Source organism: Hypanus sabinus, chromosome 6 (genome assembly GCF_030144855.1).
Source record: "Hypanus sabinus isolate sHypSab1 chromosome 6, sHypSab1.hap1, whole genome shotgun sequence".
Classification (NCBI taxonomy): domain Eukaryota; kingdom Metazoa; phylum Chordata; class Chondrichthyes; order Myliobatiformes; family Dasyatidae; genus Hypanus; species Hypanus sabinus.
The window spans coordinates 128,869,584-128,896,080 of record NC_082711.1 but is presented as its reverse complement, the minus strand read 5'-3'; the positions used below and the strand labels follow the sequence as shown (position 1 = coordinate 128,896,080).

At 43.6% G+C, this 26,497-nt stretch overlaps 1 protein-coding gene across 1 annotated transcript in view; it reads right to left on the bottom strand.

The window, feature by feature from the left end:
* The window catches only part of dhx33 (DEAH (Asp-Glu-Ala-His) box polypeptide 33), a 62,559-nt gene that overhangs the window by 14,915 nt on the left and 21,147 nt on the right, over positions 1–26,497 (bottom strand). The window contains exons 5-10 of the mRNA XM_059972926.1: positions 24,581–24,766; positions 12,383–12,494; positions 11,198–11,357; positions 10,943–11,031; positions 4,826–4,953; positions 3,406–3,609 (exon numbers count right to left, since the gene is read on the bottom strand). Coding sequence (XP_059828909.1) covers positions 3,406–3,609; positions 4,826–4,953; positions 10,943–11,031; positions 11,198–11,357; positions 12,383–12,494; positions 24,581–24,766 — 879 coding nt within the window. The remainder of the gene's footprint in view (positions 1–3,405; positions 3,610–4,825; positions 4,954–10,942; positions 11,032–11,197; positions 11,358–12,382; positions 12,495–24,580; positions 24,767–26,497) is intronic.

Below are 26,497 nucleotides of genomic sequence, written 5' to 3'. Positions count from 1 at the left end.
ATGGCAATCCCTGATATCCTTGAAAATGAGCAGTGGAGAGAGATAGGAAAAGACAAGTTAGAAAAGCATTTAATTGGAGTAAAGAGAATTAAGAGGCCATCAGGCAGGAGATTAGAAGCTTAATTTGGAAACAGATGTTCTCAAGGAAAAGTCGGGAAGAAATGTGGCAAATGTTCAGGGGATATTTGTGTGGAGTTCTGCATAGGTACGTTCCATTAAGACAGGGAAGTTATGGTAGGGTACAGGAATCGTGGTGTACAAAGGCTGTAATAACTCTAGGCAAGAAGAAAAGCTCACAAAAGGTTCAGAGAGCTAGGTAATGTTAGAGATCTAGAAGATTATAAGGCTGATAGGAAGGAGCTTAAGAAGGAAATTAGGAGAGCCAGAGAGGGTTATGAAAAGGCCTTAGAGGGCAGGATTAAGGAAAATCCCAAGGTATTCTACAAGTATGTGAACAGCAAGAGGGTATGACTTGAAAGAATAGGACCTAGCAAGTGTGACAGTGGGAATGTGTGTATGGAACCGAAGGAAATAGCAGAGGTACTTAATGAATACTTCACTATGGAAAAGGATCTTGGTGATTGTAGCGATGACTTGTAGCAGACTGAAAAGCTTGAGCATGTAGATATTAAGAAAGAGGATGTGCTGGAGCTCTTGGAAAGCATCAAGTTGGGTAAGTTGCCGGGACCGAACGGGATGTGCCCCAGGCTACTGTGGGAGGCAAGGGAGGAGATTGCTGAGCCTCTGGCGATGATCTTTGCATCATCAATGAGGATGGGAGAGGTTCCAAAGGATTGGTGGATTGCGGGTTCAAGAAAGGGAGTAGAGATAGCCTAGGAAATTCTAGACCAGTGAATCTTACCTCAGTGGTTGGTAAGTTGATGGAGAAGATCCTGAGAGGCAGGATTTATGAACATTTGGAGAGGTATAATATGATTAGGAATAGTCAGCATGGCTTTGTCAAAGGCAGGTCGTGCCTTATGAGCCTGATTGAATTTTTTGAGGATGTGACTAAACACATTGATGAAGGAAGAGCAGTAGATGTAGTGTATATGGATTTCAGCAAAGTATTTGATAAGGTACCCCATGCAAGGCTTATTGAGAAAGTAAGGAGGCACGGGATCCAAAGGGACATTGCTTTGTGGATCCAGAACTGGCTTGCCCACAGAAGGCAAAAGAGTGGTTGAGACGTGTCATATTCTGCACGGAGGCCAGTCACCTGTGGTGTGCCTCAGGGATTTGTTCTGGGACCTCTTCTCTTCGTGATTTTTATAAATGACCTGGATGAGGAAGCGGAGGGATGGTTTAGTAAATTTGCTGATGACACAAAGGTTGGAGGTGTTGTAGATATTGTGGAGGGCTGTCAGAGGTTACAGCAGGACATTGGTAGGATGCAAAACTGGACTGAGAAGTGGCAGATGGAGTTCAACCCAGATAAGTGTGAAGTGGTTCATTTTGGTAGGTCAAATACGATGGCAGAATATAGTATTAATGGTAAGACTCCTGGCAGTGTGGAGGATCCGAGGGATCCTGGGGTCCAAGCCCATAGGATGCTCAAAGCAGCTGCGTATGTTGACTCATTGGTTAAGAAGGTGTACAGTGTATTGGCCTTCATCAATCGTGGAATTGAATTTAGAAGCCGAGAGGTAACGTTGCAGCTATATAGGACCCTGGTCAGACCCCACTTGGAGCACTGGGCTGAGAAGTGGCAGGTGGAGTTGAACCCAGATAAGTGTTAGGTGGCTCATTCTGGTAGGTCAAATATGATAGTGGAATATAATATTAATGATAAGACTCTTGGCAGTGTGAAGGATCAGAGGGATCTTGGGGGTCCGAGTCCATAGGACACTCAAAACTGCTATGCAGGTTGACTCTGTGGTTAAGTGGGCATATGGTGCATTGGCCTTCATCAATCATGGGACTGAGTTTAAGAGCAGAGACGTAATGTTGCAGCTATATAGTACCCTGGTCAGACCCCACTTGGAGTACAGTGCTCAGTTCTGGTCACCTCATTACAGGAAGGATGTGGAAACCATAGAAAGGGTGCAGAAGAGATTACAAGGATGTTGCCTGGATTGGGGAGCATGCCTTATGAAAATAGATTGAGTGAACTCAGCCCTTTCTCCTTTGAGCGAAAGAGGATGAGAGATGACCTGATAGAGGTGTGTAAGATGATGAGAGGCATTGATTGTGTGGATAGTCAGAAGCTTTTTCCCAGGGCTGAAATGATTGCCACAAGAGGACACAGGTATGAGGTGCTGGTAAGTAGGTACAGAGATGTCAGGGGTAAGTTTTTTTTACTCAGAGAGTGGTGAGTGTGTGGTATGGGCTGCTGGCAACGGTGGTGGAGGTGTATACAATAGGGTCTTTTAAAGAGACTTTTGGTTAGGTACATGGAGCTTAGAAAAATAAAGGGCTATAGGTAAGCCTAGTAATTTCTAAGATAGGGACATGTTCGGCACAACTTTGTGGGCTGAAGGTTGTCTATGTTTCTAAGAGACTTTGCTGGTGCATTTCAGAAAATGGGTGAATCAAACTTATTTATGTTGTGTACATCACAGATCTCTCTTCATAAAGGACTTGGTGAAACAGGAAGTTTTTCTTTCAGTCTGGTTTTCTATACTAAGTTCTGAGAATCACCACTGTGATACTGGGGCACTGAAGGGGAACCCTGACACATGTTTTGCATTTGGGTCACTGTGCCTCCTCTTGGCTCCTGCAAATGTCTACAGAACTAAGGGAAAGTTGTCCATTCTGCCATCAGTCCTTGTACCCCAGCTCAACCACTCCATGGCCAGAGGAAGCTCTTCAAGGACACACTGACCACTCTCTAGGAACGGGATTGAAACCTCTGAAATGGTTCCCGCGTGCAAGGTTGCAGCTGTCACCTCAGCATTCAAGAGGAAGCAAAGAGACTGGGCATTAATGATTGATTAATAGATAGAAAAGTAAGCAAGTCAATGGATGGGAACTTGAACAGATGACAGATGATGCCATTCTTCACTCTGAAGGGACAAATGAAGGTCACCCTTGGAAATAATACTTCAGAGAGCAATCAATCTTTGAAACAGGTTTCCAATAATACAAAATACTCAGGCAAAATCACATACTTTACTGGAAGACAATAATACCTTAGATCATGTACAAGTAACCCAAGATATCTTAGTGGATCTGGTGTGCTTGGTAGGAACAGACAGCTGAGGGTGTATGGTTACAGAGTTTTTCACCACTGGAACTTTCCTTGTGATGACGTAGACCGATTGACATCGGTGTGATGAGACAATATCCCTATTGCTGTATCGCTCGATTACAGAACAGCAGAGGGTGAATAAGGTGGACGTTAATCTTACTTCAACTAAAATTTATGTTTCTAGCCCTTAAAGGGTAAAGAAGAATTCTCCTTGCCTTTTGCCCTTGAACATTTTTAAAGGCACGATATATATTCAGCAGGGTCATGTGATCACCCTCGCTGGAGATGAACTTCCGCCTGGCAGAAAGTACTTCATCCTGCTGTGCTCGGGGGTTGTACAAGACACTTTCCACAGACAGCAACGAAACAATAGTCAGGATTTCTTCAGTACAGTGGAATTCTGGGGACACCAAGAGAGTCTGTTAAAGAAGAAAATGACAATTATAATGCCTTACCGGGTTTCGCTGGAACATTACAGCATAGTACATGGGCATCTGGCTATCTGTGCTGGTGTTCACATTCTTTAAGCCTCACTTCCATCCCACACCTGGCCCTATCCACATATCCTACCTACCTTGCTTCCAGCAGCCTCAGTGAAAGCAAGTTCCACATTTCCACCATTCCCAAGTTAAAAAAAAAATCATAAGTTCCCCAATAGAGTGACTATGGACTAGCTTGGATTTATGATCCTAATTCCCAAGGTCTCAAGTCTGTTCCCATTAGTTATTAAAATCTCAGAATCAGATTTAATATTACTGGCATTTGTCATGAAATTTATTATTTCTTTTGGTTCTGGTTTCCAACACATTGCTGTCAACCCTGCTGAGTCATTTCCATTACTAGCAATGCTCAATGGTTACTACTGGAAATCAGTAATTTACCAAGGCAAAAACAGCTACCTTGTGTACAAATATAAATGGAATAAATACAATTTGTTTGAATTTCAGTTAAGAGTTGGTTAATGAAGGAACACTGGCCATAAAACATGACCTTTCTTCAAACAATGTCACAGGACTTCGAACGGTTTAGTAAGAGGCAGCCAAGGAAAGAGTCGGTACCCCTAGAAATCAATGTTTGATCTATGTATGGAAATGGACAATGTGGGTGAGGTCCTAAATGAATACTTCTCATCTGTACTCACCAATCAGAAGGATGTGGAATATGGTGCGTTCAGGGAGGAGCGTGTACTGTAGATGATCCAGTGCAGATCATGGGATGTTAGACATCATGGAACACAAGGATGGATAAATCCCCAGAGTCTGGTGAAATCTATATCAGAACACTACAGAAAAAAAGGGAGGAGAAAGCTGGAGCCTCGGCTGGATTTTGCATCTTCACTGGTACCAGAAGGGAGAGGACTTATGTAATTTGGAAAGACAGGGACTGAATAGGGACGCACAGTATGGCCTTGAGGAGAAATCCTATCTCACTAATTTGATTGATGAAGGCAGGGTGGTAGAACTCTTTTAGGATGATGCCTCTTGTCTGCCTGTAGGTACTAGGGTTAAGAACTTTCCCCAAGTCTTGCCAGGTTTTGACGACTTTCTGAAACTGGCCACCTCCTTGTGTCCACTTGTAACCCTAGGGTCTGGATTGCCTCACTTTGAAAAGCTGTGAATTACAGCTTTTTGTTACCTTGGAAAATCTGGGTTCCAGAGGAAATGCTGCCATTTTCTTCCCCAAAGGTGTCAGGCTGATCTGGTTGTCTTTGTGTTCTACAGCTCCCAGCTGTTCCAGTTGCTCAATGGCTGCCCGCACAGCATCTGCAGATACACAGCATCTGGCTCAAATCCCATAAAGGCACAAATCCACGGATCAGCAGAACATGCCTGCAATAAGGCAGGCAGTACCACAAACAAGAATACAAAATTTACATGCAGAAATATAAAGGCATCTGTAAGCGTTATTACTTTTATTTATTTTTCAAATTCTTCCTCAATTTAATTTATGCTAATTAAAATTCATAGAATAGAGAGCACGGGGATAAAGTTCTGAGATGCAACTATATGCATTCAATAAATCTTATTGATAGTACTTATCTTACTTATAGTAAAACTATATGCAATCAGTAAGCTGATAGAGTGAATGTGAAAATGCCTGAATGGAACATAAACACAAGCCCAAGCAGACCTAATGACTGGATTCTGTTCTGTGCTTTAAAAAGAAATCTTCACGAACAGGTGAAGAAAAGCCAAATTTCAAGCTTTTTTCAAGGGAAACATTATTTTAACTCAATGCTTTCTACATTATTTTAACATAGAACATAGAATAGTACAGCACATTACAGGCTCTTTGGCCCACAGTGTTGTGTCGACCCTCAAACCCTGCCTCCCATATAACCCCCCCCCACCTCAATTTCCTCCATATACCTGTCTGGTAGTCTCTCATATTTCACATATCTGCCTCCACCACTGACTCAGGCAGTGCATTCCACACACCAACCACTCTTGAGTAAAAAACCTTCCTCTTATATCCCCCTTGAACTTCCCTGCCCTTACCTTAAAGCTATGCCCTCTTGTATTGAGCAGTGGTGCCCTGGGAAAGAGGCGCTGACTGTCCACTCTGTTCCTCTTAATATCTTGTATACCTCTATCATGTCTCCCCTCATCTTCCTTCTCTCCAAAGAGTAAAGCCCTAGCTCTCTTAATCTCTGATCATAATCCATACTCTCTAAACCAGGCAGCATCCTGGTAAATCTCCTCTGTACCCTTTCCAATGCTTCCACATCCTTCTTATAGTGAGGCGAACAGAACTGGACACAGTACTCCAAGTGTGGCCTAACCAGAGTTTTATAGAACTGCATCATTACCTCACGACTCTTAAACTCTATCCCTCGACTTATGAAAGCTAACACCCCATAAGCTTTCTTAACTACCCTATCTTCAGGGATCTGTGCATATGTAACCATATGACAATTACAACATGGAAACAGGCCATCTCGGCCCTTCTAGTCCATGCTGACGCTTACAGTCACTACCCCCAGATCCCTCTGCTCCTCCACACTACCAAGTATCCTGCCATTTACTTTGTACTCTGCCTTGGAACTTGTCCTTCCAAAGTGTACCACCTCACACTTCTCCAGGTTGAACTCCATCTGCCACTTCTCAGCTCACTTCTGCATCCTATCAATGTCTCTCTGTAATCTTCAACAATCCTCTACACTATCCACAACACCACCAACCTTTGTGTCGTCTGCAAACTTGCCAACCCACCCTTCTGCACCAACATCCAGGTCGCTAATAAAAATCACGAAAAGTAGAGGTCCCAGAACCGATCCTTGTGGGACACCACTAGTCACAACCCTCCAATCTGAATGTACTCCCTCCACCACAACCCTCCGCTTTCTGCAGGCAAGCCAATTCTGAATCCACCCGGCCAAACTTCCCTGAATCCCATGCTTCCTGACTTTCTGAATAAGCCTAAAGTGTGGAACTTGGAATGTGGAAATTTTGGACTGTCCCACACACCCCTTTGTATCACTTCCTCCCATCAAGACGTTGTCTGATTGCAGTTTCACTGCTGCTCATTTCAAAAGGTACAGCTCACAGCCCACACCATTTCTTCTCTTTCCTCACTAGCAGAGACAATTAAACCATTGGCAATTAAATGACATTAAAGAATAGAAAGTCCTGGAGTTCATCCATCACCAGAAAATTTTAAGTATATTCTATAATGGAAAATATATCTAAAGTTTTCTACATGACTGAAGCTACGAATAAAAGCCACACAGCTCTCAAACCTATTTGCCTGTGCTGAGTTATTTAGGCTTGTAATATGAAATCACTTTATACCAGTACCTGGCTAGCTTCTGCTTTTCAACATCAACATTTGGAATATAACCATGTAAAGGCGCTTAGTGATGTTGTTTACTAACCATCAAGACTACCTGCTGTTTCTCTGAGGAACAAACTTCTTTTTAGGTCAGAACATCATTTCCAGTGGGTGGGAGCTTATGACCACCCCAGACAATGCCGCTCGTACACAACTATAGAAACAACTGTCAGTCTGGGTTTTATCATCTATAGTGAAAAATGCTAGAAATCTTCAAGTTAGATGGGATTGTTTTATTAGCTCTCAAGGTATGTGGCAATCTCATGGAGCAGTTAAGAGTCAGTTATGCTGGCTGGTCTTAAATCTGTTACAGATCAAGCAGGGTGTACTCCCTGAGCAGGGTTCCCAAACTGGGGTCCATAGCATGAAAAAATGGTCAGGAACCTCTCCCCTAGAGGTTGATCGTGGGGAATACCTCTTCCGCACCCTCTCCCTCAGATCTTCACATCCTTCCTAAAGCATAGTGACCAGAATTGGAAGCAACAGTATAATTGTGCCCACCAGCGTTTTAGAATGATTCAACATGACCTTCCTAAGCTCATGCTGTGTCTCATTAATGAAGTGCATGCTCATGTTACCTCATTTCCCAATTCTTCTCAACATGGTCTACCACTATAAAGATCTGTACACCCATGACCCTTGGTCCCAGCACTCCCCTTACAACTGGGTCTCAACAGATTCAAAACAGTTACCTTCCCCAAGATGTCAGGTTGATCAACACCACCATTAACCCACCCACCACCACTACATCCACATTAGTCAGCACTTCACATACATAAGATCAGTCTGTGTATCAGTTTATATAAGCTAATCTTATGTATACAAGGACATACTCAACAACGTCATACTCAATTCAACAATGTGTTTCATAGGATTGCTTTTATATTTCTATCCATTGTGTTTTTTAGGCTGTGTCAGATCCAGAATAGCAATCGGTTACACTCACGTACTGAACAATGACAATAATCTTCAATTCTTTCTGCTGGAATTCACCATTTCGTACTTTTCACATCAAATTTCAGGATTCTATTTAGTATTCACTGAGTGTAGAATGACGAAATTTCCCTGCCTTTTGTTCAATTTGTCAGGCTGCCAGCACTTCTGGACATCAAACAAGTTGATTAGTACTGAAGCATAATTTTAGAACCAGAGCCAACCCCCAGCCAATCATTCAACCATTTCTTTTGCATGCAGCAGCGAACTGGATCAGCTATGAATACTTTCTCTGGAGCAGAGCTGGGTGTATAAAAATATGAAGGGCCCTGATAAAGTAAATAGAAAAGATCTCTTTTCCACATAAGTGTTGTCAAAAACACACAAAGACTTGTTACTGGCCAAAAGATTAGAGGGGGTGGATGAGGAAGCAAAGAACTTGCCACCTGAAAGGACAGAGACCCTAATTACATTCACGTAGTACCCAAACATGTACATGAAGAGCCATGACTCGCAGGGGCACAGGGAGTGGATTTAGAATGGACCAGTATAGCTCAGCACAGGAACAGGCCCTGCAATCCACGATGCTGTACTAATCCCGTCTGTCTACACAATCCCTTCTGCCTTTCCCCCCTCATTTTAAATCTATGCCATCTAGTATTAGACATTTTATCTCTGAGAAAAAAGATACGAGCTGTCAATCCATCTATTTTATAAGCTTCTATCAGGGCTCTCCTCAGCTTTTGCTCCTCAAGGATAAACAACTCTAGTTAGTGCATCTCCTTAAGTGACAGGCCATCTTAATTTAGGCAGCACCATGGTAAACCTCTTCTACACACTCTCCAAGGCCTCCATTCCTATAATGGAATGACCAAAGATGAATGCAATACTCCAGATTTGGCCTAAGAGTTTTATAAAGCTGCAACATAACTTCCTGACTAGAACTCAATGCCTTCATTAATAAAGGCCTTATGCCCATGTTACTACCCTATCAAACAGAGTCAGCACTTTCAAGGAATTATATACTTGGACCCCGAAATCCCTCTGTTCATTAATGCTGTTAAGGGGTCTGCCATTAACTAAGTACCTTCCCTTTACTTTTGAGCACCAAAAAATCCACACTTCACATGTGGCCATTTTCCCAGCCATACCTGTAACTGATCTGTATCCCATTGCATCCTTTGGCAATCTTCTTTACCATCTACAACATGGGTTTCCTTCTGCTTGTGATTGTTCCTCCTTGCAACTCCTCCGGACTACCTCACATTATTCAATCTGAGACGATCTTCTTACTTAAAATACCATACCTAATTAACTGATTTGAATTCTGCAGGTTCCACAGTGGGTTTTCTTCCCACATCTCTGGATTACCTATCCAGTAACAGTATGAATTCTACTGGCACACTTTACAAATTCTACTTGCTTTACTGTGAGGCCAAGTACAGTTCCATGCCAAATTCAAGTTTGCAGGTTACATCACTGTTACTGGCTGTACAAAGGTGGTGACAAATTGGCATATAGGAGGGACACGGAATGGAGTCATAACAACCACCTCCCACTCAACGTCAGCAAAATCAAAGAGCTTATTATTAACTACAGGAGGAGGAAACCCGAAGTCCATGAGCCAGTCCTCATCAGGGGATCCGAGGTGGAGAGGGTCAATTATTTTAAATTCCTTGGAGTTATTGATTCATAGCAGCTCCTATACTTTCTTAGGAGCTTGGGCAGATTCAGCATGTTATCTAAAAATACAATAAACCGAATTATAGGAAAGATGTCAACAAAATAGAGAGAGAGTACAGAGAAGATTTAATAGAATGTTACCTGGGTTTCAGCATCTAAGTTACAGGGAAAGATTGAACAAGTTAGGTCTTTATTCTTTGGAGCGTAAAAAGTTGAGGGAAGACTTGATAGAGGTATTTATAATTATGAGGGGGATAGATAGAGTTGATGTGGATAGGCCTTTTCCATTGACAGTAGGGGAGATTCAAACAAGAGGACATGAGTTGAGAGTTAGGGGGCAAAAGTTTAAGGGTAACACGAGGGGGAATTTCTTTACTCAGAAAGTGGTAGCTGTGCGGAACGAGCTCCTGTAGAAGTGGTAGAGGCAGGTTCGGTATTGTCATTTAAAGTAAAATTGGATAGGTATATGGACAGGAAAGGAATGGAGGGTTATGGGCTGAGTGCGGGACAGAGGGACTAGGTGAGAGTAAGCATTCGGCACGGACCAGAAGGGCCGAGATGGCCTGTTTCCGTGCTGTAATTGTTAAATGGTTATAAATTTCTACAGATGCCCAATAAGGAGTGTCCTGACTGGTTGCTATAGAAACACAAAAGCCAAAGAACGGAAAACCCTAACAGATTGAGCCCAGTCTACAACAGGAAAAGCCTTCTCCACCACTGAGCACATTTGCAAGTAGCACTGCCACAAGAAACAGGCATCTAACACCAAGGATCCTCACCATCTAGGCCATCACTGCTGCCATAAGGAAGGAGGTACCTGGGTCCTACACCACCAGGTTCAGAAAAAGTTATTACCTGTACCCTTCAACCATCAAGCTCCTGAACCAAAGTGGACAACTTCACTCACCTCAACACTGAACTGATTCCACAACCTACAGACTCATTTTGAAGGACTCATGATCTCTGTATTATTATTTATTTATTATTACTACTATTTTTTTTGTATTTGCAGTCTTTTTCACATTGGATATTTGTGATATTTGGATATTTGTCATTTTTCATTCATTCTATTGTGTTTCTTTGAATCTACTGTGAATACCCACAAGAAAATGTCAGAAGTAGATACATACTTCAATAACAATTTTCTTTAAACTTTGAAGTATACCCAGTATTTTCTGTACATTTCTGATGTCCACAACAAGCAATATTTTGTGTCAAACAGTAGTTTTCCCACCATGTATTTTTGTGGGTTATCAATCAGGGTATGGAAACAGTCACACCACTTAAAACCACCATTCCTCTTACCTGGAGATGGTTTGGAGATGAAATCAAACGTGAGAATGTTGGGAATGCCGAGTGCTAGGAGCTGTAGCATTACACTTGACAGGTTACATCTGTGCATGGGAACAGAACATGAATGGCAGTCAGGACACAAGCAGCACTGGCCAATGACAGAAATAAATCAGTCTAGGACAATTTACCAAGTAAAGGCAAACTGGACTCCAGTAACACACAGCAATGAAAACAACAAATTCAGAGAGATTCAACGCAAGAGATCACCTTTGTATCTCTGGGATGGTCATGTTGATGAATTTTTCAAATTCTTCCTCTGTGTAAAGGCGGTAGCAGATTCCCGCGTGTTGCCTTCCAGCACGCCCTGCTCGTTGCCATGCCTGGGCTTTTGATACTTGCTGCACAGCAAGAACCTCCAATCCACTCTCTACAAAACAACATTTACTGAATTTCTCTGACTCTATTGTACCTGCTTCCATTAGGTAGACTTGTAATCACTACTCAGTCTTCACAAAGAAATCTATTATCACAGATAACAAAGACCTCTGTTATATCTCTTTACACATTGATCTGCAAAGAAATTTGCAAAATTCTCCCCCTCTTGAACTGTTTCAAGCCCTCCTTCCACAATGATCCTGAGCCTGAAACAGCAAGCATCAGACAAAATTAAGAGCATTATCATTAGCTTTGAATACTAGGATGCTATACAAAACTAAAGCATGCTAACGATTCTGATTACCCAATGCACTGAAGCTCTTAGCAAGAGTATAAAGTGAACTTGATAAAGGCAGAGAATTAAATTGAACACAAGGACATGATGGAATGAAGGAAAGGGAACACAGGTAGATAGGTGAGTTGGATAACTGGTTTACTGCTCCACATTCGGGATCAAGATTAGCCACGTTGCACCCTTAATGGGAGTGGGGTTTGGAATTACTGTCTCATGTTGTACATTGAGCTGCAAAGTGATCGGGATCAGGACTATTAACTCGAAGTTTGTCAAATGGTAATAAAAAGTTTTACTGCCAAACAAAGTTATTGTTTCACTTGTATCATTGAACAGACATTGTAGAAGAGCGGAGGGAGCAACAATTTCTCTCTGCCAATATGCAGGAAGAGAAATTTCCAGAGTTTCACATGGGAGTCCATGCTCCATGAGCAGGGGGTTCAGGCTTGTCATCTCATGCTGCTGTTGGGCAGAGGGTTTGAGATCTTTAATTTGCAGAGTCTATGGTCACAGGTACTAAGGTTCACATTATAACACACAGTCTGTCCAGGGTCAGAGAGATCCAGGCTTCTATTTCACACTGTGATATGGCACAAAGATTGATGGTTCTTCCTCCACTCTGTAAAATAGCTACTGACAAAAATGGGAGCAGGGTGAAGAAAGACAGGAAGCACAGGATGAGAATGTGGAGGGAGAAGTAATGCAGACAATTCTGTATTACCCACCAGGAGTGTAATGCTTAGCTTTAACCATTCCTGTATCCACAACATACTTGATGCCTGGAATTGTGACAGACGTTTCTGCAATGTTTGTTGAAAGAATCACTTTGCGACAGTCCTAAAGAATAAAAACATAAGAAGTCAGTTTTTGCACAAACTCCGTGCTGTCACTGTGCAACTGGTAGAATGAATTATCTGGCTTTGATTCCAGCTTGGTGAAGTCATTCACCAACTGGGTATTAGAACTACCCTCATCCAGAATTTAAAGGAACATACTTAGCAATATGTCTACAGAATGACCAGAAGCAGAAATCCAAGCTAATGTTAAAACAAAGGAAATAAAATCCTTCGTGCTCCACCATTCAATAAGATCATGGCATCATTTCCCTTCACTGACTCCATACTCCTTTGTGCCCAAATATCAATGCACCTCTTCCTTAAATGGTGTAAAAAGGCTGTTGAAAATCTAGTCAAGAAGAAAAGAAGTGCTTAAACAAGGTTCAAAAGACTAGGTTATGATAGAGATCTAGATTAATTATAAGGCTAGCAGAGCTGAGCTTAAGAATTAAATTAGGAGAACCAGAAGGGGCCATGAGAAGGCCTTGGCGAGCAGGATTAAGGAAAACCCCAAAGCATTCTACAAGTATGTGAACAACAAGAGGATAAGAAGTGAGAGAAGCAAAGAGTGATTGTAGACGGTTCATATTCTGCATGGAGGTCGATGACCAGCGATGTGCCTCAGGGATCTGTTCTGGGACCCCTCCTCTTCACGATTTTTATAAATGACCTGGATGAGGAAGTGGAGTGATGGGTTAGTAAATTTGCTGATGACACAAAGGTTGGGGTGTTGTGGATAGTGTGGAGGGCTGTCAGAGGTTTCAGCGGAACATCGATAGGATGCATGACTGCACTGAGAAGTGCCAGATGGCATTCAACCCACATAAATGTGAGGTGGATCATCTTGGTAAGTCAAATGTGATAGCAGAATATAGTATTCATGACAAGACTCTGGACAGTGTGGAGGATCAGAGGGATCTTGGGGTCCGAGTCCATAGGACACTCAAAGCTGCTGCGCAGGTTGACTCTGTGGTTAAAAAAGTATTTTATTGGTCTTTATAAATCATAGGATTGAGGTCAAGAGCTGAGAGGTAATGTTGCAGCTATATAGGACCCTGGTCAGACCCCACTTGGAGTCCTGTGCTCAGTTCCGGTCGCCTCACTAAAGGAAGGATATGGAAACCATAGAAAGGGTGCAGAAGAGATTTACAAGGGTGTTGCCTGGATTGAGGAGCATGCCTTATGAGAATAGGTTGAGTGAACTTGGCCTTTTCTCCTTGGAGCGAAGGAGGATGAGAGGTGACCTGATAGAGGTGTATAAGATGATGAGCAGGATTGATTGTATGGATAGTCAGAAGCTTTCTCCCCAGGGTTGGCATGGCTAACATGAGAGGACACAGTTTTAAGGTGCTTGGAAGTAGGTACAGAGGAATTGTCAGGGGTAAGTTTTGTTTTTTTTAAAAACGCAGAGTGTGTTGAGTACATGGAAAGGGCTGCCGGCGACGGTGATGAAGGTGGGTACAATAGGGTCTTTTAAGAGACTCCTGGACAGGTACATGGAGCTTAGAAGAATAGAGGGCTGTGCGTAACCCTCGGTAACTTCTAAGGTAAAGACATGTTCAGCACAGCTTTGTGGGCTGAAGGGCCTGTACTGTGCTGCAGGTTTTTTACGTTTCTAAATATTTTCGATGACTGAGTCCCTACTACCCAGAAGGGCAGAGAATCCTTGGACTTGTACACCAAATCCCTCTGTTATTCAATATTCCCCAAGGCCCTACCAATAATGATGTATATTGAGGCCTGGTTTATCCACCTCTGACGTTTTGCCATTGTTTAGTCTCCTGGCACCACTCCTACAGCTTTACATAAAACAGATTTGATAGGAATGGTCAAAAACTTGATGTGTTATTGGAACCTGTGGAAGTTTCTGAATACAGGTGACCATTCAAGGCAAGGAGAGGAGTGAAAATAAGCTTTGCTACAGCAGGGGATAATATATATGGCTTGGGACAAGGTGAAGGACATTCTCTCAAAAGAACTTGGAATGCAAATGAAGACTGTATCTATTTGGTACAGAACCTACAAGAAGTTAAGCGTTCACTTACAGTTCTAAATTAATATGGAGAATGTAAGAATCTAAGTACAAAGTAAATAGCAGGATACTTGGTAGTGCGGAGGAGCAGAGGGATCTGGGGTACATGTCCACAGATCCCTGAAAGTTGCCTCACAGGTAGATAGGGTAGTTAAGAAAGCTTATGGGGTGTTAGCTTTCACAAGTCGAGGGATAGAGTTTAAGAGACGCGATGTAATGATGCATCTCTATAAAACTCTGGTTAGGCCACACTTGGAGTACTGTGTCCAGTTCTGGTCGCCTCACTATAGGAAGGATGTGGAAGCATTGGAAAGGGTACAGAGGAGATTTACCAGGATGCTGCCTGGTTTAGAGAGTATGGATTATGATCAGAGATTAAGGGAGCTAGGGCTTTACTCTTTGGAGAGGAGGAGGATGAGAGGAGACTTGATAGAGGTGTACAATATATTAAGAGGAATAGACAGAGTAGACAGCCAGCGCCTCTTCCCCAGGGCACCACTGCTCAGTACAAGAGAACATGGCTTTAAGGTAAGGGTAGGGAAGTTCAAGGGAGATATTAGAGGAAGGTTTTTCACTCAGAGAGTGGCTGGTGCGTGGAATGCACTGCCTGAGTCAGTGGTGGAGGCAGATACACTAGTGAAGTTTAAGAGACTACTACACAGGTATATGGAGGAATTTAAGGTGGGGAGTTATATGGGAGGCAGGGTTTGAGGGTTGGCACAACATTGTGGGCCGAAGGGCCTGTAATGTGCTGTACTATTCTATGTTCTAATTGTTACCCAAGACTTATGCAATTTGGCAAGTGTCAAAAAAAAGATAAAAGGGTGGTGTGGGAGAGAGAGACTTGTCACAGACTCTGAAAGAGCAGCCCCATTAAGACAGACTTAATTTTAATCAAGCTGGATTCAGTGTCCCAGCAAATATTTCCCAAATGTTGACTGGCATCTCCCTGGAGTGAGGGGTTTAGATGGGGTAGAGTTTGTTAGGTTTGTTCAGGAAGGTTTCTTGACACAGTATGTAGATAAGCCTAGAAAGGGAGAGGCTGTACTTGATCTGGTATTGGGAAATGAACCGGGTCAGGTGTCAGGTTACTCAGTGAGAGAGCATTTTGGAGATAGTGATCACAATTCTATCTCCTTTACCATAGCATTGGAGAGGGATACAAACAGACAAATTAGGAAAATGTTTAATTGGAGTAATATGAGGCTATCAGGCAGGAACTTGGAAGCATAAATTGGAAACAAATGTTCTCAGGGAAACGTATAGAAGAAATGTGGCAAATATCCAGGGGATACTTGCGTGGGGTTCTGAGTAGGTATGTTCCAATGAGACATGGAAAGGATGGTAGGGTACAAGATCCGTTGTGCACAAAGGCCGTTGTAAATCTAGTCAAGAAGAGCTTACGAAATGTTCAAAAAACTAGGTAATGATATGAATCTAAGATTATAAGGCTTGCAAGAAGGAGAATAAGAATGAAATTAGGAGAGCCAGAAGGGGCCATGAGAAGGCCTTGGTGGACAGGAATAAGGAAAACCTCAAAGACATTCTACAAGTATGTGAAGAGCAAGAGGATAAGACATGAGAGAATAGGACCGATCAAGTGTGATAATGGAAAAGTGTGTATGGAACTGGAGGAAATAGCGGAGGTACTTAATGAATACTTTGCTTCAGTATTCACTACGGAAAAGGATCTTGGCGATTGTAGGGATGACTTGCAGTGGACTGTAAAGCTTAAGAATGTAGATATTACGGAAGAGGATGTGTTGGAGCTTTTAGAAAGCATCAAGTTGGATAAGTCACAGGGACTGGAGAGATGTACCCCAGGCTACTGTGGGAAACAAGGGAGGAGATTGCTGATCTTTGCATCATCAACGAGGACGGGAGAGGTTCCAGAGGATTGGAGGGTCGCGGATATTGTTCCCTTGTTCAAGAAAGGGTGTAGAAGCATCCCTGGAAATTATAGACTATTGAGTTTTACTTCAGTGGTTGGTAAATTGATGGAGAAGATCCTGGGAAGTAGAATTTATGAACATTTGGAGAGGCATAATATGATTAGGAATAGTCAGCATGGCTTTGTCAAAGGCAGGTCATGCTTGATGAGCCTGATTGAAGTTTTTGAGGATGTGACTAAACACATTGATGAAGGTAGAGCCATAGATGTAGTGTATATGGATTTTAGCAAAGGATTTAATAAGGTACCCCATGCAAAGCTTATTGAGAAAGTAAGGAGGCATGGGATTCAAGGAGACATTGCTTTGTGGATCCAGAACTGGCTTGCCCACAGAAGGCAAAGAGTGGTTGTAGACGGGTCATATTCTGCATGGAGGTTGGTGACCAGTGGTGTGCCTCAGGGATCTGTTCTGGGATGCCTAGTTTTTGTGATTTTTATAAATGACCTAGATGAGGAAGTGGAGGGTTGGGTTAGTAAGTTTGCTGATGACACAAAGGTTGGGTGTGTTGTGTGTAGTGTGGAGGGCTGTCAGAGGTTACAGAGGGACATTGATAGGATGCAAATCTGGGCTGAGAAGTGGCAGATGGAGTTCAACCCAGATAAGTGTTAGGTGGCTCATTCTGGTAGGTGGCGGGGAACATCATAAAGGACTCCTCCCATCCTGCGCACGGACTGTTTGAACTGCTTCCGTCTGGTAGGCGCTTCAGATCCCTCCAGACTAAGACTAATAGGCAAAAATAGAAGTTTTTTCCCTACTGCGGTCACTTCGCTGAACAGTTAACTGCCGGTTAACTGTCGGCTAACTATTACTTGGATTGCACTACTTGTATGTATAATCTATATTTTCATTTATATTTATCATCTGTTATGAGCAGAGAGACAACATCTGCCGGAAGTAAATTCCTTGTATGTGTACAGGTACTTGGCGATTAAAGTCTGATTCTGATTCTGAAATATGATGGCGGAATATTAATGGTAAGACTCTTGGCAGTGTGGAGGATCAGGGGGATCTTGGGGGACCGAGTCCATAAGACACTCAAATCTGCTATGCAAGTTGACTTTGTGGTATGGTGCATTGGCCTTCATCAATCATGGGACTGAGTTTAAGAACTGAAATGTAAGTTGCAGCTATATAGGACCCTGGTCAGACCCCACATAGAGTACTGTGCTCAGTTCTGGTCGCCTCACTACAGGAAGGATGTGGAAGCCATAGAAAGGGTGCAGAGGAGATTTACAAGGATGTTACCTGGATTGGGGAGCATGTCTTAAGAGAATATGTTGAGTGAACTCCGCCTTTTCTCATTGCAGCAACGGAGGATGACAGGTGACTTGATAGAGGTGTACAAGATAATGAGAGGCATTGATCATATGGATAGTCAGAGGCTTTTTCCCAGAGCTGACATGATTGCCACAAGAGAACACAGGTTTAAGGTGCTTGGAAGTAGGTGCTGAGGAGATGTCAGGGTTAAGTTTTTTTTACGCAGAGAGTGGTGAGTACGATGAATAGGCTGCCTGCAGCATTAGTGGAGGTGGAAACAATAGGGTCTTTTAAGAGCTTCCTGAATGGCTACATGGAGCTTAGAAAAATAGAGAGTTATGGGTAAAGCCTAGGTAGTTCTAAGGTCGGGACATGTTTGGCACAGTTTTGTGGGCCAAAGGGCCTGTATTGTGCTTTATGTTTTCTATGATTCTAAAGTGAATATCTCGTAGATAACTCAAAACAGTGGAAAAAACTGGAGGGTGGGATGTGGTGTGTTGAAGGAGTCAAGCAGGTTAAACCGTAGCAATTTAAAGGTAAAGAACCGGGTAACAGTATATGACAGCAACATCTACAGGGATGTGGCAAGACAAGGGAACAAATTAAAGTGGCAAATACAAGTTCAGTTGTCAAGGAATGGAGATGGAAAGCAAGATACTACAGATCAGTTATGGAAAGCGTGTAGTAAGTGACGCTGAGCCTAAACCTACAGTGATTCACTCTCTAAAAATACTTGAACAGAAAAGCTAGCATCCAATTTGAAATCTGAACATGCAAGTTTTTGACTGAAAATTCCTACTATTTATAACAATACTTAATGCATAAACAGGAAATGCAAACAGAAGGACTATAAGAACATTTCACCTGAACAGACATAACACTAAAAGTAGCTGCAGTACCACCAAGAAAATCACAAGTTTTTCTCAAAACTAACATCTTCTTGTATCTGAAATCCATCAACAATAAGCATACCATTTTGGATACTGTTGGTGGGGACGATCTACAAGGGACAAGTTGTAGTGGTTGCATCTCTGGCACCAAGACTGGACCCTCAGCTCAGAAGGGAAGGAGGGAAAAGAGGAGAGCAGTAGTGATAGGGGATTTGATAGTTAGGGGGAAAATATAGGAGGTTCTGTGGGAGAGATCGAGAATCCTGGATGGTCTGTTGCCTCCCTGGTGCCAGGGTCCGCGATATCTCGGATTGAGTTCTCAGTATTCTCAGCAGGGAGGGTGAGCAGCCGGATGTCGTGGTCCATGTAGGGACTAATGACATGGGTAGGAAGGAGGAGGAGGTTCTGCAAAGAGAGTTTAGGGAGTTAGGTGCAAAGTTGAAGGACGGGACCTCCAGGGTTGCAATCTCAGGATACTTCCCTGTGCCACGTGCTAGTGAGGCTAGAAATAGGAAGATAATGCAGCTAAATACGTGGCTAAGGAGATGGTGCAGGAGCAAGGGCTTCATGTTTCTGGACAATTAGGTTTTGTTCCAGGGAAGGTGGGACTTGTTCTTACAGGACGGTTTGCACCTGAACTGAAGTGTAGGTTAGCTAGTGCTGCTCCAAGGGGGGGTTAAACTAGTTTTGCAGGGGGAGGGGAACCAGAGTGTTAGAGCAGCTGGTGAGGGAGGAGGATAAAGGTCATGCCAGGACTGCTTGTGTGGACAGAAATCAAAGGTTTGTATGTGATAGAAATGTTCTCAGGTGCCAAACTGAAGAGACTGTGGAAGAGGCGTCAGGCTGTCAAATAGAGAAAGATGGGAGACAGCGTGTGAGTGAGGATAGGCAGGTGATAGAGAAGGGACGCACTCAGACCGAAGGCTTGAGATGTATCTATTTTAACACAAGGAGAGTGGTGAACAAAGTGGATGAGCTTAGAGCGTGGATCAGTACTTGGAGATATGATGTGGTGGCCGTTATAGAGACTTGGATGGCTCAGGGGCAGGAATGGCTATGTCAAGTGCTGGGTTTTAGATGTTTCAGAAAGGACAGGGAGGGAGGCAGGGCACTGTTGATCAGAGATAGTGTCATGGCTGCAGAAAAATTGGACATCATGGAGGGATTGTCTACAGAGTCTCTGTGGGTGGAGGTTAGGAACAGGAAGGGGTCAATAACTTTACTGGGTGTTTTTTATAGGCCACCCAAATAGTAACAGGGATGTCGAGGAGCAGATAGGGAAACAGATCCTGGAAAGGTGTAATAATAACAGAGTTGTTCCGATGGGAGATTTTAACTTCCCAAATATCGATTGGCATCTCCCTAGAGCAAGGGGTTTAAATGGGCTGGAGTTTGTTAGGTGTGTTCAGGAAAGTTTCTTGACACAATATATAGATAAGCCTACAAGAGAAGAGGCTGTACTTGACCTGGTATTGGGAAATGGACCTGGTCAGGTGTCAGGTCTCTCAGTGGGAGAGCATTCTGGAGATAGTGATCATAATTCTATCTCCTTTATTGGAGATAAATTGGAGAGAGATAGGAACAGACAAGTTAGTAAAGCATTTAATTGGAGTAAGGGGAATTATGAGGCTATCAGGCAGGAAATTGGAAACTTAATTTGGAAACAGATGTTCTCAAGGAAAAGTACGGAAGAAATGTGGCAAATGTTCAGGGAACATTTGTGTGAAGTTCTGCATAGATACGTTCCAATGAGACAGGAAAGTTATAGCAGGGTGCAAGAACCGTGGTGTACAAAGGCTATAATAAATCTGGTCAAATAGAAAAGGAAAGCTTACTAAAGGTTCAGAGAGCTAGGTATTGTTAGAGATCTACAAGATAATAAGGCTAATAGGAAGGAGCTTAAGAAGGAAATTAGGAGAGCCAGAAATGGCCATGAAAAGGCCTTGGTGGGCAGGATTGAGGAAAACCCCTAGGCGTTCAACAACTACGTGAAGAGCAGGAGAATAAGATGTGAAAGAGTAGGACCTATCAAATGTGACAGTGGGAAAGTGTGTATGGAACTGGAGGAAATAGCAGAGGTACTTAATGAATACTTTACTTCAGTATTCACTGTGGAAAAGGCTCTTGGTGATAATAGTGACGACTTGTAGCAGATTGAAAAGCCTGAGCATGCAGATATTAAGAAAGAGGATGTGCTGGAGCTTTTGGAAAGCATCAAGGAGGATAAGTCACTAGGACCGGATGAGGTGTACCCCAGGCTACTGTGGGAGGCAAGGGAGGAGATTGCTGAGCCTCTGGTGATGATCTTTGCATCACCAATAGGGATGGGAGAGGTTCCAGAGGATTGGAGGGTTGCAAATGTTGTTCCTTTATTCAAGAAAGGGAATAGAGATAGCCCAAGAAACTACAGACCAGTGAGTCTTACCTCAGTGGTTGTTAAGTTGATGGAGAAGATCCTGAGAGGCAGGATTTACAAACATTTGGAGAGGCAGAATATGATTAGGAGTAGTCAGCATGGCTTTGTCAAAGGCAGGTCATGCCTTACGAGCCTGATTGGATTTTTTGAGGATGTGACTAAACATATTGATGAAGGAAGAGCAGTAGATGTAGTGTATATGGATTTCAGCAAGGCATTTGATAAGGTACCCCATGCAAGGCTTATTGAGAAAGTAATAAGGCATGTTTTGTGGATTGAGAACAAGCTTGCACACAGAAGGCAAAGAGTGGTTATAGACGAGTCAGTCACCAGTGGAATGCCTCAGGTATCTGCTCTGGGACCTTTACTCTTCATGAGTTTTATAAATGACCTGGATGAGGAAGTGGAGGGATGGGTTAATAAGTTTGCTGATGACACAAAGGTTGGAGGTGTTGTGAATAGTGTGGAGGGCTGTCCGAGGTTACAGTGGAACACTGATAAGATGTAAAACTGGGCTGAGAAATGGCAGATGGGGTTCAACTCAGATAAGTGTGAAGTGGTTCATTTTGGTAGGTCAAATATGATGGCAGAATATAGTATTATTGGTAAGACTTTTGGCAGTGTGGAGGATCAGAGGGATTTTGGGGTCCGAGTCCACAGGATGCTAAAAGCAGCTGCGCAGGTTGACTCAGTGGTTAAGAAGGCATACGGTGTATTGGTCTTCATCAATCATGGGATTGAGTTTAGGAGCTGAGAGGTAATGTTACTGCTACATAGGACCCTGGTCAGACCCCACTTGGAGTACTGTGCTCAGTTCTGGTCACCTCACTACAGGAAGGATGTGGAAACCATAGAAAGGGTGCAGAGGAGATTTACAAGGATGTTGCCTGGATTGGGAAGTATATTTTATGAGGATAGGCTGAGGGAACTCGGCCTTTTCTCGGAGTGAAGGAGGATGAGAGGTGACCTGATAGAGGTGTATATGATGTTGAGAGGCGTTGATTGTGTGAATAGTCAGAGGCTTTTTCCTAGTGCTGATATGGCTGCCACAGGAGGACACAGGTTAAAGGTGCTGCGGAGTAGGTACAGAGGAGATGTCAGGGGTAAGTTTTTTTTTACTCAGAGAGTGGTGAGTGTGTGGAATGGCTGCTGGCAAACGTGGTGGAAGCGGACAAGATAGTGTCTTTTAAGAGACCTTTGGGTGGGTACATGGATCTTAGAAAAATAGAGGGCTATGGGTAAGCCTAGTAATTTCTAGGGTAGGGACATGTTCGGCACAATCTTGTGGGCCCAATGGCCTGTATTGTGTTGTAGGTTTTGTATGTTCCTATGTTTCTTTTAATCGATAAGACTGCAAGTTTAAAGAACTAGAGGTAAGCTGATATTTATTTATTTATTAGAGATATAGTGCGGAAAAGGCCCTACTGGCCCTTTGAGACAGGACATTCCCGCAACCACAACCCAAACCTCTTTAATCACTGGACAAGTTACAGTGACCAATTAACCTGCCTGCTATGTCAAGTCACTTTTATTGTCATTTCAACCAGAACTGCTATGTACAGTACATAGTAAAAATAAGACAACGTTTTTCAGGACCATGGTGTTACATGACACAGTACAAAAACTAGACTGAACTATGTAAAAAAAAAGGAAATAAAAACAACTACACTAGACTACAGCCCTACCCAGGACCGCATAAAATGCACAAAACAGTGCAGACATTACAATAATAATGAACAGGACAACAGGGCAGTAAGGTGTCAGTCTAGGCTCTGGGTATTGAGGAGTCTGATAGCTTGGGGGAAGAAACTGTTATATAGTCTGGTCTTGAGAGCCTGAATGCTTCGGTGCCTTTTTCCAGAGGGCAGGAGGGAGAAGAGTTTGTATGAGGGGTGTGTGGGGTCCTTCATAATGCTGTTTGCTTTGCTGATGCAGCGTGTAGTGTAAATATCTGTAATGGTGGGATGAGAGACCCCGATGATCTTCTCAGCTGATCTCACTATCCGCTGCAGGGTCTTGTGATTCGAGATGGTGCAATTTCTAAACCAGGCAGTGATGCAGCTGCTCAGGATGCTCTCAATACAACCCCTGTAGAATGTGATGAGGATGGGGGTGGGAGATGGACTTTCCTCAGCCTTCGCAGGAAGTAGAGACGCTGGGGCTTTCTTTGCTATGGAGCTGGTGTTGAGGGACCAGGTGAGATTCTCCGCCAGGTGAACAAGAAATTTGGTGCTCTTTACGATCTTTACGAGGAGCCGTCAATGTTCAGCAGGGAGTGGTTGCTCCGTGCCCTCCTGAAGCCAACAACCATCTATTTTGTTTTGTTCACATTCAGAGACAGGTTGTTGGCTCTGCACCAGTCCGTTAGCTGCTGCACCTCCTCTCTGTAAACTGACTCATTGTTCTTGCTGATGAGACCCACCACGATCGTGTCATCGGTGAATTTTATGGTGTGATTTGAGCTGTGTGTTGCAGCACAGTCGTGGATCAGCAGAGTGAACAGCAGTGGACTGAGCACGCAGCCCTGGGGAGCCCCCGTGCTCAGTGTGATGGTGTTGGAGATGCTGCTCCCGATCCGGACTGACTGAGAACTCCCAGTCAGGAAGTCTAGGATCCAGTTGCCGAGGGAGGTGTTCAGGCCCAGTAGGTTCAGCTTTCCAGTCAGTTTCTGAAGGATGATTGTGTTGAATGCTGAACTAAAATCTATGAACAGCATCCGAACGTATGTGTCTTTTTTGTCCAGGTGGGTTAGGGCCAGGTGGAGGGTGGTGGTAATGGCGTTGTCTGTTGAGCGGTTGGGACAGTACGCAAACTGCAGGGGGTCCAGTGAGGGGGGCAGCAGGGTCTTGATATGCCTCGTGACAAGCCACTTGAAACACTTCATGATGATGGATGTAACTGCAACGGGACGGTAGTCATTTAGGCAGGACACTGAAGACTTCATCCGCACGGGGACGATGGTGGCGGCCTTGAAGCATGTTGGAACAGTGGTGCTGCTCAGGGAGATGTTGAAGATGTCAGTGAGAACATCTGCTAGCTGGTCTGCACATCCTCTGAGCACTCTACCAGGGATGTTGTCTGGTCCAGCAGCCTTCTGTGGGTTGACCCTGCACAGGGTTCTTCTCACATTAGCCATGGTGAGACACAGCACCTGGTCATTTGTAGGAAGGGTGGACTTCCTCGCCGCCATGTCACTTTCCGCCTCAAAATGGTGTAGAAGTTTTTCAGCGCATCTGGGAGGGAGGCACCACCCTCACAGTCAGGTGATATTGTCCAATGTCTTTGGACTGGGGAAGGAAACAGGAGCATCGAATTCCAAACCCTGGAATGCTCCGGGATGTAAGAGTGTCACACTGACCACTTCGCTACTGTGGTGCCCACTGAAATCATCCTACATACCAATGCCAATAACACAGCGAGCAGGGCTAAATCACATTTATCAAATGCCAATAAACGCAGACTAATATACTCAACAACATGTAATCTTAAACAAAATGCTAATTTAAAATAAACAATTATTAGATTTTTTCAAAAAATTACCTTCTTTCCTGGTTGAAAAACTCGAAGCTGCTGCAAGTGAGGGAGCGATGCATAGAGAGGAAATACTGACATCTGGCAAGAGCCCTGTGGAAGGTTCTTTGAAATTTGCTTGCATGTCCTGCTCATTGCCTCAATCTCCTCTTGACCAGTCAGAAATACTAGGACATTGTCAGAGGGTTGTGCTTCCTGTTGGGAGAACAACGATCACCACTTATTCAGAGGAAAATGTCTCAGATGCCTTCCTTGGAGGCCCATTCCTTCTCCATACTACATTCCATTTAATTTTCTATGGAAAGGACAAGCAATTTGGATACCTGCATTATAAAACCTGAAAAGGTGCTCATGTAACTTCATTGACAGCAAAAATTCAATGAGTAATGGTTCAAAAGCTGGAAAATAAACAGGAGCAGACACTGATTCCTACATGATTTAAAAGATGGTGGCTGAACTTGTACAGTGAATCCTTTTCTGTTCTCAATGCTTTTCTTTCTCCCTGCCCAAAATTTTATCAATTTCAAACTTGATAAATTCAACAAATGAGTATCTACATTCCTTCAGGACACAGAATTCCAAAGAAACATTCCTTCTGAGTGAAGACATTTCTTCCCAAGTCATAAGCTGCCAACCCTCTGAGGTAATGAGACAGATTGTATACTTCATTAGAATCAGCTCAGAAATAAACAGAACCTGAGCATATTTCAATGCGAGAGGTATCGTAAGAAAGGCGAATGAGCTCAGAGCATGGATCAACACCTGGAATTATGATATTGTGGTCATTAGTGAGATGATTGCAGGAGGGGCAGGACTGGCAGTTCAATATTCCAGGGTTCCGTTGTTTTAGAAGCGACAGAGTGGGAGGGATTAGAGGATGACTATGTGACTCCTCTGTCCATTTCTCCCTCCTGGCACTTATTCTTGCAAGCAGAACAAGTGCTATACCTGCCCCTACATCTCCTCCTTCTCTACCATTCAGGGACGGAAATAGTCCTTCCAGGTAAGGGAGCACTTCACCTGTTGGGAGTCATATGCTGTGTCCGGCGCTCCTGTTGGTGAGACCCAACGTAATTTGGGAGACCACTTTGCCGAGTACCGATCCTCCATCTGCCAGAACAAGCAGAATCTTCCAGAGGCCACCCATTTTAATTCTACTTCCCATTTCCATTCTGACATGTCAATTCATGGCCTCCTCTACTATTACGATGAGGCTACACTCGGGTTAGAGGAAGAACACCTTATATTCCATCCGTGTAGCCTCCAACCTGATGGCATGAAGATTGATTTTCTCGAACTTCTGGTAATACCCCCCCCCCCTCTTCACCATTCCCCATCCCCTTTTCCCTCTCTCACCTTATCTCCTCGCCAGCCCATCATATCCCTCTGCTGCTCCTCCCCCTTTTCTTTCTTCCATGACCTTCTGTCCTCTCCTAACAGACTCCCCCTTCTCCAGCCCTGTACTCTTTCACCAATCAACTTCCCAGCTCTTTACTTCATTTCTCCCCCTCCTGGTTTCACCTATCACCTTGCGTTTCTCTCTCCCCTCCCCCCAACTTTTAAATCTACTTCTCATCTTTATTTCCACCAGTCCTGCTGAAGGTGCTGCCTGGCCTGTCGAGTTCCTCACCACTTTGTGTGCTGACTTGATTTCTAGCATCTGCAGATTTTCCCATTTTTGCATTTGTATTTACTCAGGAGAAAGACACAGAGTCTATAGAAATGCGGCAAAATGGCATCAACTTCACAGAATACAGAGGATCAACTCGGGTTGATCATTCGCCAGCGCCCGGCAAGGTGTTCCCTTGGACCCTGTGGCAAATGTAGAAATCATCCTTAGCGGTAGCTGAGGAGTCGGGGGATTGGAGAAAAGCCGAAAATTGTTCTGCTGTTTTAAGAAGGGCTCTTAAAAAAATAGAAAGCCCG